Source organism: Mastigoproctus giganteus, chromosome 5 (genome assembly GCF_048544385.1).
Source record: "Mastigoproctus giganteus isolate SK-2022 chromosome 5, ASM4854438v1, whole genome shotgun sequence".
NCBI lineage: Eukaryota > Metazoa > Arthropoda > Arachnida > Uropygi > Thelyphonidae > Mastigoproctus > Mastigoproctus giganteus.
Window position 1 is genome coordinate 55,193,368 of NC_143579.1, and position 13,246 is coordinate 55,206,613.

The 13,246-nt window shown below is 38.9% G+C and overlaps 1 protein-coding gene across 1 annotated transcript in view; it reads left to right on the forward strand.

Annotated features, from left to right (window-relative positions):
• Window positions 1-13,246, forward strand: part of LOC150085404 (transcription factor AP-2-alpha-like) — a 314,518-nt gene that overhangs the window by 264,898 nt on the left and 36,374 nt on the right. The window contains exon 3 of the mRNA XM_090373206.1: window positions 11,191-11,254. Coding sequence (XP_090229332.1) covers window positions 11,191-11,254 — 64 coding nt within the window. The remainder of the gene's footprint in view (window positions 1-11,190; window positions 11,255-13,246) is intronic.

The window sequence follows — 13,246 nt, forward strand, 5'->3', positions numbered from 1 at the left end:
AGGAGGGGAAGGAAAAGTAGGCGAAGAAAATTCGGAAAAGGGAAATATGGTCATTTTAAGGCCACAGGGAGTCATAAAAAAGATACTGTCAGCTGAACCAGTGAATCTAATTACAGGAACAGGGGAAGAAAAAGGGGTTATAGACATAAGTCAAGATACCCCCACTTCAATGGAAACGGTGGAAATAGCAAGAGGTATGAAGAGGGGGGACAACAAAGACGAAGAAAGTCTAGAGGTTGAAGGAAAAAGAAAGAGGCAAATTGTAGAAAAAGGAAAGGACACCATAGAAGATCTGAATGAGCTAAGTTCAGATGACTCTGAAACAGAAGGGACATTAGGCGAGGGTAGTGATAAATTACTGGGGGTGGAGCATTTAAAAAAATACGTGCCAGTAGGATCGGAAACATTAACTGTTAAATTAGAAGAATGGGAGCAGCGGCTAGGGAAGCCGAGAATAGTGTTTGAGCATGCTCAAGGAGGCAAAGTAAATAACATTCAATTTATGTGGAGAGACATATTTTTTGGAAACTTAGCAGGACAGACGTTACTGGGAATAGTGCAGCAGCTAAATAATTCCCGAATCTCATGGTTATTAGGACATGAGCAAGAGTTAGGCAGAACCCTGTATGCTCTAAGTATATCTCTGACACAATAGTATCTACATGGTAATCATAGGTACTTGGAACATAAGGGGCTTTGCTCAAGGGCATGCTCAGCATCATGTATGGAGAAGCATGTTGTTACTAGGGGTTAGAATTTTATTCATCCAAGAAAGTCACTTTTTTAACAGTGTCCAAGTGCGAAAATTCCAGAACAGATACAAATGTCTAAGCTTCTGGAGTTTTGGCTCAAGCAATTCCAAGGGGGTAGGCATCATAGTCTTACCACCGGTCATAGGAAAATTCTGCAATCTTCAAAGGGACATAGAAGGGAGAATAGTCTGCATTGACTGGAGAATAGGGTCACACACAATAAGACTGATGAATATATATGCACCAAACACCGCTCCAGAGCGGAGGCGGATATTTAGCAGTTTACATCTTTTTTTGGTGGGGGCTCGATTGATTATATTAGGAGGAGACTGGAATTGTGTGTTAGACCCAGTTAAAGATAAGACAGGTACGGGGGATCCAACAACTGGCACAGAGGGCTCCTTGGAGCTGAACAGCTTGAGCTTAAAACACGACCTGATAGACATATGGAGAAAGAAATATCCCATAAGTCACGGAGCAACCTGGTCTAGGGGAACGGTAGGGACCCGCATTGACCGGTTCTATGTCCCAAGTAAGATAGCAGATAAAATAAATCGGGTAAGACATATCAACATTTCGGGACCCCGCGCAATAACAGATCACAAATTAGTTATAATGGACTTTCCATTAAGCTTAACTGTAGAACAGGGGAAGGGCCCCTGGAGGTTAAAACCGGTGCTCCTGCAAGGTGACCCACAGGATATTAAAAGACTAACACAGCTTTTGAGAAATCCTAATCACTGGACAGAAGGGAGCTGGGTGCACTACAAAAATGCAATAAAAACAGCTTTTCAAAAATTAACAAGGGAAAAGCACCTGGAAAGCAGGAAAGAGCTAAGACACCTGTATGAAGTTCGGAGACTCCTAAAGTCTTGTCAGGATGATCTGGGAGAAAGGGAAATACAAAAAGAAATCCTGTCGCTATTAGAGAGGCAGGCAGAAAACGAAGCTATCCAGATGCGTATATGTCACAAGAAAGCTGATAAGTCGTCTGCTTTCTTCTTTAAGCAATTCAACAGATCACGCAGAGACAGCAGTTTAATCCATCAAATACAGGTAGGCCCGCACCAATATCAGAACACTAGTGACATCGTTAAGTGTTTTGCACATGTTTACAAGGAAATGTATACAGCATTTAAAGGACCAGGTTTACTAGAGAGCTGGGAATTACCAAGTTTCTTGGCAGTTCACAGACATGAACAGGATCAACCTATCTCCCTGAGTGAACTATCATCAGCATTGAAAGATATGAAAGGAGGTAAAGCGCCAGGTCCAGATGGGCTAATAGTGGAATTTTATAAGAAGCACTGGGAGAAAATTGGGCCAGTCTTGGCCGTCCTTTTCTCCAAATTCTTCTCGGAAGGGGCTGTCCCGGAAGAATTTATAGAAGCCCAAACCATATTTCTCAAAAAACAAGGTAAAATGGGGAAAGAAGTGGGCGAATGGAGGCCAATATCACTACTAAATACAGATTATAAGTTATATGCCAAAGTATTAAACGCCCGACTCAAAAGGCATTTAGGGCACATCATAAGTCCCAATCAAACATATGCAATTCCAACAAGATCTGTGATGGAAAATCTGTCATTTCTAAAAGATTTGCAGGTATACTGTAAGCAAAAACAATACAGTGTAGTGGTGGCTGTACTGGATTTGGCAAAGGCCTTTGATAAGCTTTCCCATGAGTACCTTAAAAATCTGTTGCATACGGTCCGAATGGGTTCTTTGCTAAGAACAGCCATTATCAGTCTGTACAAAGGGGCACAAACCACTCTTTTGATTAATGGCCACAGCTCGGAGAAAATAAAACAGGAACGAGGAGTTAGACAGGGGTGCCCACTAAGCCCTGCACTATTCTCGTTGGCATTAGAACCCATATTAAGGCAATTAGCTATTTCTAAAAACATTAGCGGGGTTCATCTTCCTGGCCCACACTCTGATTGCAAATATGTAGCACATGCAGATGACGTGATCCTAACTTTGGCGGATGGCAGTTCTCTACAAAGAGCGCTGGAAACCTTCAGTCATTTCAGCCTATCCAGCGGCCTATGTCTAAACAAAAGCAAGACCAAATGTCAACAGTGGGGAACTGAGGCTCCAGTACAATTGCCAGCAGGCCTCACATTCTCGACAGCACCTATAACCATCCTAGGGGTTCCTTTTGTGAAATATCCGGTAGTATCGTCCCGGCAATTACTGGATTCTTGGGAGGACGCTCTGTCAGAGTGGAATCTGGGGATGCTATCTTTCTCCGGAAGGGTGTGTATTATGTGGACGATTCTGATACCGATGCTGATGAATACTGTGTCAATTACATAATTTAATTACTGCGTGCAGAAAAAGCTAACTCGAAGACTATTTAAGTTCTTTTGGAACAGCAGACAGCAAGAAGTGACGCAGCAGAGGCTATACTGCAGGAAGTGTGAGGGAGGTTATGCAGTACCACGGTTAAAGTGGTTAAGGTGGGCATATGTGTTAAAGCACATTTGGACTGCCCTACGGGGAGCCCATGCAGCGGCTGCCTTAGCAAAGTACAATATGGGAAGGTTTACAAAACTACTAGGAGAGGAGCACACTGGTCCAACAGTAGAAATAATAACACCCTTCTACAAATTGGCAATCAAACACTTACAAGAGTTATTTGCAGGGGGCTTGAACATGGGAACCAAGCTTAAGATTTCGGAAATATACTGGAAGCTATCCGACATGAATACACCGCCAATACCGGTGCCACGCAGTTGGCTGAGACTAGATGTGACTCAGATGTTGGACAACCTACACCATCATATAGGTTATGAGTCACGGAAAGACCTGGCATGGAGAATAATACACGGACACCTGCCAGTGGAGAAGAACAAAGCCAAATTTCGAGGGCACACGAATGTTGAGTGTTTTTTCTGTAAGGCGTGTGAAACAGTGGAACATGCATTCTTCTCTTGTCCGGTTACTCAGCGCATCTGGCTTAGTGTACACAAAACAATGGGAATACCACGCTTGACCAGGGAACAAGTACTATTCTTACAGTTCCCGGCCCCCATTTCCAGAGCAACACGCATCCTGATATACCTCCTAAATGAAGGTAAATATCAGGCCTGGAAAATCAGGAAAAGAAAAGAAGGCGGCTCTGCACAGGAGGTGTCAAAATGCACCCTTCGAACGATGCATGGTGCAATAAGAAGATTTTTGCTATTAGAATTACGACAACTTGGTAAACAAAGATTCCTACAATTATGGTGTTTCCCCACACCTTTATGTCGGCTCATAGATGACAACATATATGTGCAGCTTAGATGATAATGATGAGTCTAGGCTAGGGAAGCGTATGCACAAACAGATTAGTTTAGTTATTAGAGGAAAGGGACCAAGTCAGCTGCAGGCGTTTGGTCTCTCTCCCAGATGAACGGCAGCCGAGCTTTGAAGGCTGCATGAAGCAACAGGAGTGTGGAAGAGGGGGATGACCCTAGAACCCATGTAGTGCAAGCCAACTCCAGGCGGCCGCCAACCAGGTGGTCACATGGACTGGGCCTTCCTCGGAGTGTGTCAGTGGGAGATTGAGCAGCCCAATCGGGTTAAGGTGAAAGATATGAGCGGACAAGGGTGTCTGTCCCTGTCTGCTCATTACAGAGGGGTTTTTTTTTTTTTTTTTTTTCAGCGATACAGGCCGCTAGGCAATCCCAAAGCAGGATCCATATAGGATCCTTGAAGGTAGTTTCCATACAAATATCTGGAAACTGGAAAACATGTCTGGTCTAACCAGCAGACCTACCCACCCACTGATGAAGGCCAAATAGCCAGAAACATGCAGGACTCCGATTGGGTAATAAATATCCCCGTCAGGGGGACACATTGCCCATTCGGGGCAAGGAGCTTTGAGTTCAGGTGAATCAACTAAAAAAATCCCTTTCATTCTTCGACGGCATGTTTTTTCCTCTCCTTCTCTTACTGTCACTTTCCTACCTCTTTTTTTCTTTGCTCAGTCTAATAGGGATATTGAGGATAACGGACATCTTTATCCAATACCTTTTTCAAAACAGTGCTGTCTGGGTGGTGGTACTCAACTGAGAATAAGTAACAATAGTCTTCTCTATTAGTGAAGCGTTACTTATTCGAAGTAGTGCAACATCATGGCAACTCGTCGTGAAGGCAGAGCACAATATGAGAAAGAGCAAATGATGCCTACAACAACTACTTTGTAGTTTATTAAGAGTTATCTATGGTGTATCTAAACACCGATATTATATAGATACCAAACTCTTAAAGTATTATGCCTTGTGCATTTATTTATTTTAAATATTTTCTCTTATATACAGTATGTATCTGATCACAAGTGACTCCATGCTCACGAGTCATACATAACAATAGAATCGAAGCGTGCACAGACTGCCTAAAAGCTAACAATACTGCATTAAAACTATATTTAATCTATGAATCTCTTTTTTACATACAAATTATATGGAAAAATTGAATAATAATTTTCCGGATTTCTGTTCAGTTGATTTTAATGAAATTTGGAATGACTAGACAAATATTTTTAACAGGCCCAAAAATAGCATTTCATGATAATCTGTCCAATGGGAGTCGAATTGGTAATTGCGGACGAAAATTGTGAATACAATAAGCGCGTATTCATATATATCTATATATAAACACTGGTGTTCAAAGAAAGTGCATCACATAGGAATTTCACATTTCTAACCCTTTTTCGCGATAGTGTGTTACATTAATGATTGGCATCACAAATAGAAATATAAACAAAAGATATTTATTAATAGTTAAGGCAAAGCTAAGTAATATTTGACAAGTGCTCTCAAAATATTCCGAAATGAGTATTCGCAACCTTTGTACAATAGTTTTGGTAAACACGACAATTATGGCTGAAAAGATATCAGAAGCCTTCAATTTGCTTCAGTTTATCATTTTAAATGGAAAAAAAAATGAAAAGTTCACCAGGTGCAAACTAATATTTAGTTGAAATATTAGTTTGCCCTGCAGCACACCGTCGAGGCATTGGTTGACAAGCTCAATTTTTGAAGATAATCAACTGATAGTTCGTGATTCCAAACACGAATTATGAAGTTCACGAAGGGTCTTTGGTTTCTTCCTGGCAAATGAAGATTCCACATGATGCCAACAGTTCTCTAGTTCTCTATAAGATTCAGGTACCGGCTGTTTCTTGGCCAGCTAAGAGTTGTAATGGACCGTTCTTCCAACCATTTTTTCACTTGTAACAAATGTAAACACATTACTATAGAATGCAGTTACTTGGCAGGTTGAAATGGTCCCTAATGGTTGGCAGAAATTTTCCTTCCAATATTGCCAGGTATCCACTGGCATTTACGAAACCTTTTATAAACTGCAGGTAACCTACTCCGCGGTACGAAATGCACCCCCCATACCATTTGGCTGGTAGGGAATTTCACTGTAGACACCATACAGTCTGGATGGTATTCTTCACCACGTCTACGGCGAATCGTTTGTTTCCCATGCAGGTTGAATTTCTTCTCATCAGAGAAAATAACTGGCTTCCACTGCTCGGAGATCCATTTGACATGCTTCTTACACCAAATAAATCGGGCCTTTTTCATTTTTTGTGTGAGGAGGTGCTTCTTCTTAGGACGACGGGCTACAAGTCCATTTTTGAAGAGGCGTCTTCTGACTGTTACTGCACTTGCTACCACTCCTGTATGTTCTTCCCATTCTCTTTTCAGCTCAGACGAAGAAGCTTTACGGTTTTTAAGGCATAAGCGCTTCAAAACGCGATCCTGTTTTGGCGTAGAGACTCGTTTGCGTCCGGTTCAATTTTTCCTATCAGCAGAACCAGTATTCTTGAGTTTGGAAAGAAATCTACTCACCGTTGACTAATTACAAGACACTCTATAAGCAATATGACGGAAAGAACATCCTTCCTCACGTAAAGCAACATAGCACTCTTTCTTCGTGGCTTCAACTGCACGTAACTCGCCATCCTGACACAAGCAAGGAATGACTGCAACTCTTGCAGAGCGTGCTTATACAGCTGAAAGTAGAAGCTGATGCAATATTACGTCATTATCTACGCGTGTCAATCTTATCTGATGCAATCTGCAAGAAATATTGCCATATACTTATGTTAATCGGTCTACAATTACAATTTTAAGGGGTGATGCATTTTCTTTGAACATCAGTACATATATATATATATATATATATATATGCGAACACGCCTAAAAATATCGCATTTCAGTTATCGACGGCTGTCCATCAAAATGTATGGATGTCCCTATAAAATCCAAACTGGACCGAGGATAATGAAGAGAACTCAAAATTATGACGCATGTGGCCAGAGGCTCCTATAAATTAAATAAGGAAATAGAATAGACAAAATGCTAATTTAAATGTCTACTCTGCCAATTGGCAGGTCTAAACTAAATGCAAATATTCGCTTTTGCGTTAGCTCCACAAATGAAGAGGAGTCTTGGCCTTTCTCTCAATCTACATTCCAGTTCAACGCAAATACGTTTAATTTAGTGGAGATAAGTGTTGACACTGTGATGCTGTTATGATTCTAAATATGGTATATTTAGAATAATAACAATAGGGTATAATGTTAATGCAATAGGGTATATGCCATCAACCCCAATTGATGGCATATACCCTGTAATTTTAAGGGAAGCGGAAAGTGAGTGCATTGAACTATTAATGCTAATTATGAGAGCACCACTGAACTCAGGAGAGATTCCGTTGGATTGGAAATATGCCAATGTATCTCCAATACATAAAGGCGGTTCTAAGAGTGTAGTGGGAAATTACCGACTGGTCAGTCTAACTTCCGTAGTAGGGAAAATCATGAAGACAATGACCAAGAATGTAACTCAGGATCATTTAGATAGAAATGGAATTCTGACGGATAAGTAACATTGTTTTGTAAAGTGAAAATTAAAATCATGTTTAACAAATCTGATTAGCTATTTTGACAGGATCACTCATGAGCTGGATTTAGAGAATAATTTCGATTTCAGCAAAGCATTTGACTCAGCTCCACATGAGCCACTCAGCCGCACACTTTACATGATGGAACAGGTTGGAATCACACGGAAAATCCTTAGATGGATAATAGGATGGCTTCGGGACAGGAAGCAGGGGGTTGTGATAAATGGCTATTCCTCAGATTGGTTTAACGTAAGAAGTGGGGTTCTCCAGGGATCAGTATTGTGACCACTGTTGTGTTTGATTTTCTTAAACAACATCGATGAAGGGATACAGGGTGTGATGTCTAAACCTGTAGATGATGTAAATATTGGTAAAGTAGTTAATGATCACCACCGTATAGCTTCATCAGAGTGATCTAGATAGATTTCAGGGATAGTCAGAAAAGTGGCAGCTTTGCTCTGGAATAAGTTACCTACATGGGTGGTTGAGGATGGCAGTTTGGGGAAATTCAAAGGTCAGCCGGGTAGTTATCTACGGGAGGAGGGAAACGCATAAATTGTCTATCTCATTTTCTTTTATTATTAATAATTATTTATTTTATTTTTATCATTTTACTCTTTTTTTTTCTTTATTCCCCCCCCCGCTGGTGCAGCATAAGCCTTAGGCTTCCTTGCACCATATGGCCGTTACTAATACTAATATTATTCTATTGAAAGCACACGTTCACAATCTTTGCTCTGTGACATGGAGCGTTGTCTTGTTAGAAAGTATAATAAGGTCCGCTTCCATAGAATTGTCACAACGTAGGGCACACAGAATTTCCTAGACCACCAATGTAGGATGTAACGTTCATGGTTCCGTGCGCTATTACCCGTGGACCTAGTTTATACAACAAGAAACACTCCCACCACGGCATCTTCTCCTCCTCCTTTTCCTCTCAAATTCACAGTTGGTACAACACGCACAGTAGTAAGCGTTCTCTAGCTTTCCTTCATACAAATATGCGTCAGACTGGAAGAGATCATAGCGTGACTCTCCGCTATTGATCCACAATCCAGGTATGGTGTGCCTTGCACCATGCTAATCGACGCTGTGAATTTCTTTTTGTTATCAGAGGTAACCTGTGTACTTTAGCTCTTCCATGATAATTCGTTCACAGTTCTTTTGGCCGCTAGAAGCTTCAAGTTCAAGTTCTCTACTTACTGATGGCTAGCTGTTAAAAGGGGCATCCACTTCCAACAGTCAGTATTTTATGCCTACCTAGCAGCGTTCTCAGCTGACTGTCACACTAACAAGACCCCATTTATTCAACATGTTTCCAATTGTAGAGTTGGGAATATTTAATTCCCATTTAATTTTTGAGTTAATAACATGGCCTAAAGAGAGTCCGAAATTGTCCAACTGGGCAAGATTAAATGGTTATTTGGAACTTATTTTGTAGTTATTGTACTAGATTCTTAAACATCTTAATAATAAAAACACTCGATCGCGTTAGATACTTATATAAACTAAAAAGAAATTTGTTCTTTACATTCGCTTTATTTATGTTTAATAAAATATCGAGTAGACGACGCAGAAATCAGCCCGTTATTTAGTTCTTTATTCCTGTTAAAAAAAAAAAAAGAATTATATGTCCTATTAATATACCTAATTTTATTAAAGTTGAAAATCTCTAAAATCAGCTTATTCAATTATTCAAGTGGTTTTACTGACAAAAAAAAAAAAAAAAAAAAAGCCCGTGACTGCTGAATACGGTGCTGTTTCTTGTATTCTGTGTATCTTGTAAACTCCTCTGACCATTTGGTCGTCCCGGAGTATAAACAGAATATTTATTTATTTATTTATTTATTATTAAATTTCCACATTTTATTGAAATTGTTAACAATTTTACTTTTCCTGCTAATCACATTGTAAAAGTAATATACAAATGCATTTTTATGCACCTTTGATACATATATACTTAACAATGTAATAACGTAACAGAGTGTTGTGGTTTAAAATAATTTGTGAATTGAAGAGAGTGATTATTTGTAAACCCAACTACTTCTGTATCTCAAGTTGCTCTTGCAATTGTTATGCATTTTTTGTATTATGTATTTGTCTTTATTTTGAGCAATAAAGGAGATACGAAACATATGAAAGATTTACAACATAAAATAAAAATCCAACACATACTCGCACAAGTACACAAGCACCTACGAATACTGTGCTTAAAGTATTGGAGTAAGCCTTCCCCATCATTTCTGACAATTTGAGGAGCAGGTTTCAGCAAACATTTTGGCTGGTTCATGAAAAACAGATAGCACTATCATGTACATATCTGATCACAGAGGGACACTCGTGCTCAAAACCTAGAGAAGAAACAAAAAACGTAAATAACTCAAAAACTGTTATTATATTCCGAAAAAACGTGTTATTGAAACAAGCTCCTATGTCATTTGCAAATCTTGATACAGGAGGAATAAATACGTGGGGGATATCAAAAAGTTTTCCCCCTCGCCTTTTTCTGTGTAGTCTAACTTATGTTTTATTGACTGCGTTGCTTGTTTTCTAATAATATATGCCAGAAGTTTCACTGCTCTAACTGCTATGTTTATTTTAGTCCAGAGATGAATGTTGGCTGAGTGTCATCATGGATAAAGTTCAATATCGATCCATTATCAAATTCCTGCTTTTGATATCTTGGTTATCTTGCCACGCCCGCCTTAACCCCTGACTTGCCAACTTCTGACGTCTTCCTCTTTCCGTAGCTAGAGTCATTTGTGAATGTAAAGCAATTTTTTTTTTTTTTTTTTTTTTTTTTTGCAATGCATTGGTAATTTCTGCGACAGAAGTGTGGTTTTAAGAGCAAGGTGAGACCTAAAAATGGCATAAAGAAGTCCGGCAAAATATGGAAGAAATGTGTTACTTTGGATGGTGATTATATAGAAAAGGAGTAATATATGTTTCAAATCTCAACCTCCTGGGACACGTAGAAAATGGTCAGGGAAAAACTTTTGGTTATTCCCTCGCATCATACTAATGGACTTTCGAACTGGAAAGACATACGAGAGCTCTATCTACTATGGGGACCAATATCTTGTACTATATTGAAACTATTCTGCTGAAAAAATTAAGAAATATTTTAGTTAACACGTCTCATAAATTGGCAGAAAACTATTAAAATCTGAGTTGTAAACCGTTATCTTTTTCTAAGTGTCTCAATACTTTTATCCAATTGTGGTTGGAAAATAATAAGAGCAATGGTGGTGATCAACAATAGTAATAAAATTACTCAAAAGCGGTTTCATTGTAGGATAAACTAAAATTTTCTTGATATCTGAATATAATGCATAAATCAGTAAGGCTCAATTTAATAATTTTTAATTAACGAAGCCTTCAATGACAAGCGTTTAATATATACCGGGTAGATTTAAAATGAATAAATTTTTCACAAAGTTTGAATATAAAAATTATATTTATAATTCTTTTCAGAGACTAGGTACTAACCTTCACCTGACTTCCTGAGATGACTGTTTTTTATCCCTAGGGAACAAATGTGGAAGATGCAAGTAGCCTGTTTCCTGGAGACCATAGCAGTGTTATTCGAAAAGGTACAAGCTCAGAAGCATTCCAGAATACAATGTTTCCTAAGAAAGACATTCGCATATTTTTCAATCAGCTACATCGCTTTTGGCTCAGAAAGTATTGCATATGATTTAATATTTATTTATTGAGTAACACATTACAGGTAGTTTCAACAAAATTAATAATATATGTAAACAATGTAAACGCGTACAAAGTGCAATGTGATAACAATGATATAAAGTTATATACTGTATTATAATTTACTCATTATCATAACAATATAGCATATAGTTGCAATCAAAAATTAATGTGCCTTTCGTGAATAGATGAATGTGATTTCTGGACATATTTTGAAAAGTACAAGGGGTTCAGAGGTGAGCAAATCCCGACGATGAAGAATACGCATATCAATGCCTTTATAAATGGCATTGATTTAGTTGGTCTCAGGTGGAAATATGGGACTTTTATTCGCATTTTTTCAGTTTTTTATATCCTATAGGCAGAGAAAGAGGAGCCTTATAACATATGCAATTTACAGCACGGTACACTTACGCCTCGTGGCCTGAGTTGCCTTTGCCACTAATCTAAACAATCTTATTTTATATAAAATTCTCTCCGAGGCACAGTGGATAATCGGTGGTCCTCTCTTACAAGTGTGATGAAGGACTAAGTCAGATTCTTGTCACTTGCTGAAGTTGCGAAATACTTCCTAAGAAAAAAGGGGGAAATTTTTATGAACTCTTTTCATACTGTGGTTGAGTTAGTCGGTTTCGGGCGTGGGTTGCAAGGTACTTTGATATATTAGAAACTTTTTTTTTTTTTTAAATCTAGAAAACACAGAATACTGGCGTTTAAGTTGGCCTTAGTTGCCTCACCGCGAATTCTAAACAACGAAAACCGATTCATAAATTAATGTAATATATCTCATCGTCATCTTCTAAAATTTCATTTCAGAATTGATGCATTAACAGTCTATTAATTAATAATGAATGTAACAAAACACTGCTTTTCTAATGGGTAAAAAACGGCTGTAGTTTATGCTTTAACACAACACATAATTTGGTAAGTACACTTTTTGATAAGAAAAAATTTTATTAGTGCACTTAATAGGTAACATTTTTTCCCTATCTAGCCTGCCAACTAGTTACATGAATAGCTTAGCAGATTTTACCTAGGCCAAATAAACTATATGGAATATTTTATAACCCACCTTACCAAAAGCATTCGGATATACCAACCCTTTTGGAAATACGCAAGTTTTAATGAACAAATTAATACGGTTGAGGCTCCCAATAAATTCATATTTTTTCGATCCGTTGTGGAGTACTTTCCATCGATTCCGTCTAGCAGGCAGCAGGAATTTATGTCCATTCCCCCTGCGGCGCGCAGTTGCCAGTTCAGCTGTAAAAGAGCGAAATAGTGGCAGCACCCTGATTTCGATTGGTTTCAGATTTAGATTCTGGGAAAGTTGTTGGACTTCATTTTCGTTTTCCTCAAGCGAGGTTTTTACTGTAATAAAAAGCTCGTTGATTGGGATAAAGTATTATCAGATTAACATGGGGGAAACATCCATAGAACTGCAATGGGGTGGGCAGCATCACAGAATTGTCCCAGATGTCGGTGTATGACTGGGAATTGGTGGTTTTGGTTATACAACAATCTGAGCTCAAACCAAGAGAAGCAGCCTGTTAACTGATGTCCTGGACAATTCAACGTGCCTCGCATCATGATACCCCTCGGAACTTCATCGTAGCCACTATACACTGTTAAATGACGTTCGCTAAAATAAAATAAAAAAAAAAACAAGGAAGAATTTTATGATCACCCACCTTCTGATCTGAAGACTTATATTCCAATACGACACTCCACAGAGCCAATTTTGACTCTTCCAAGGCCCAAGAACGACGGGCTAGGCACCGCTGCAAAAGACATCTGGCGTTCGTTGTTGCGATGTGGGTCACACCAACGAACGCCATGGATCCTATGCTGTACAGCTTTCAATGGGCAATGTACGCATT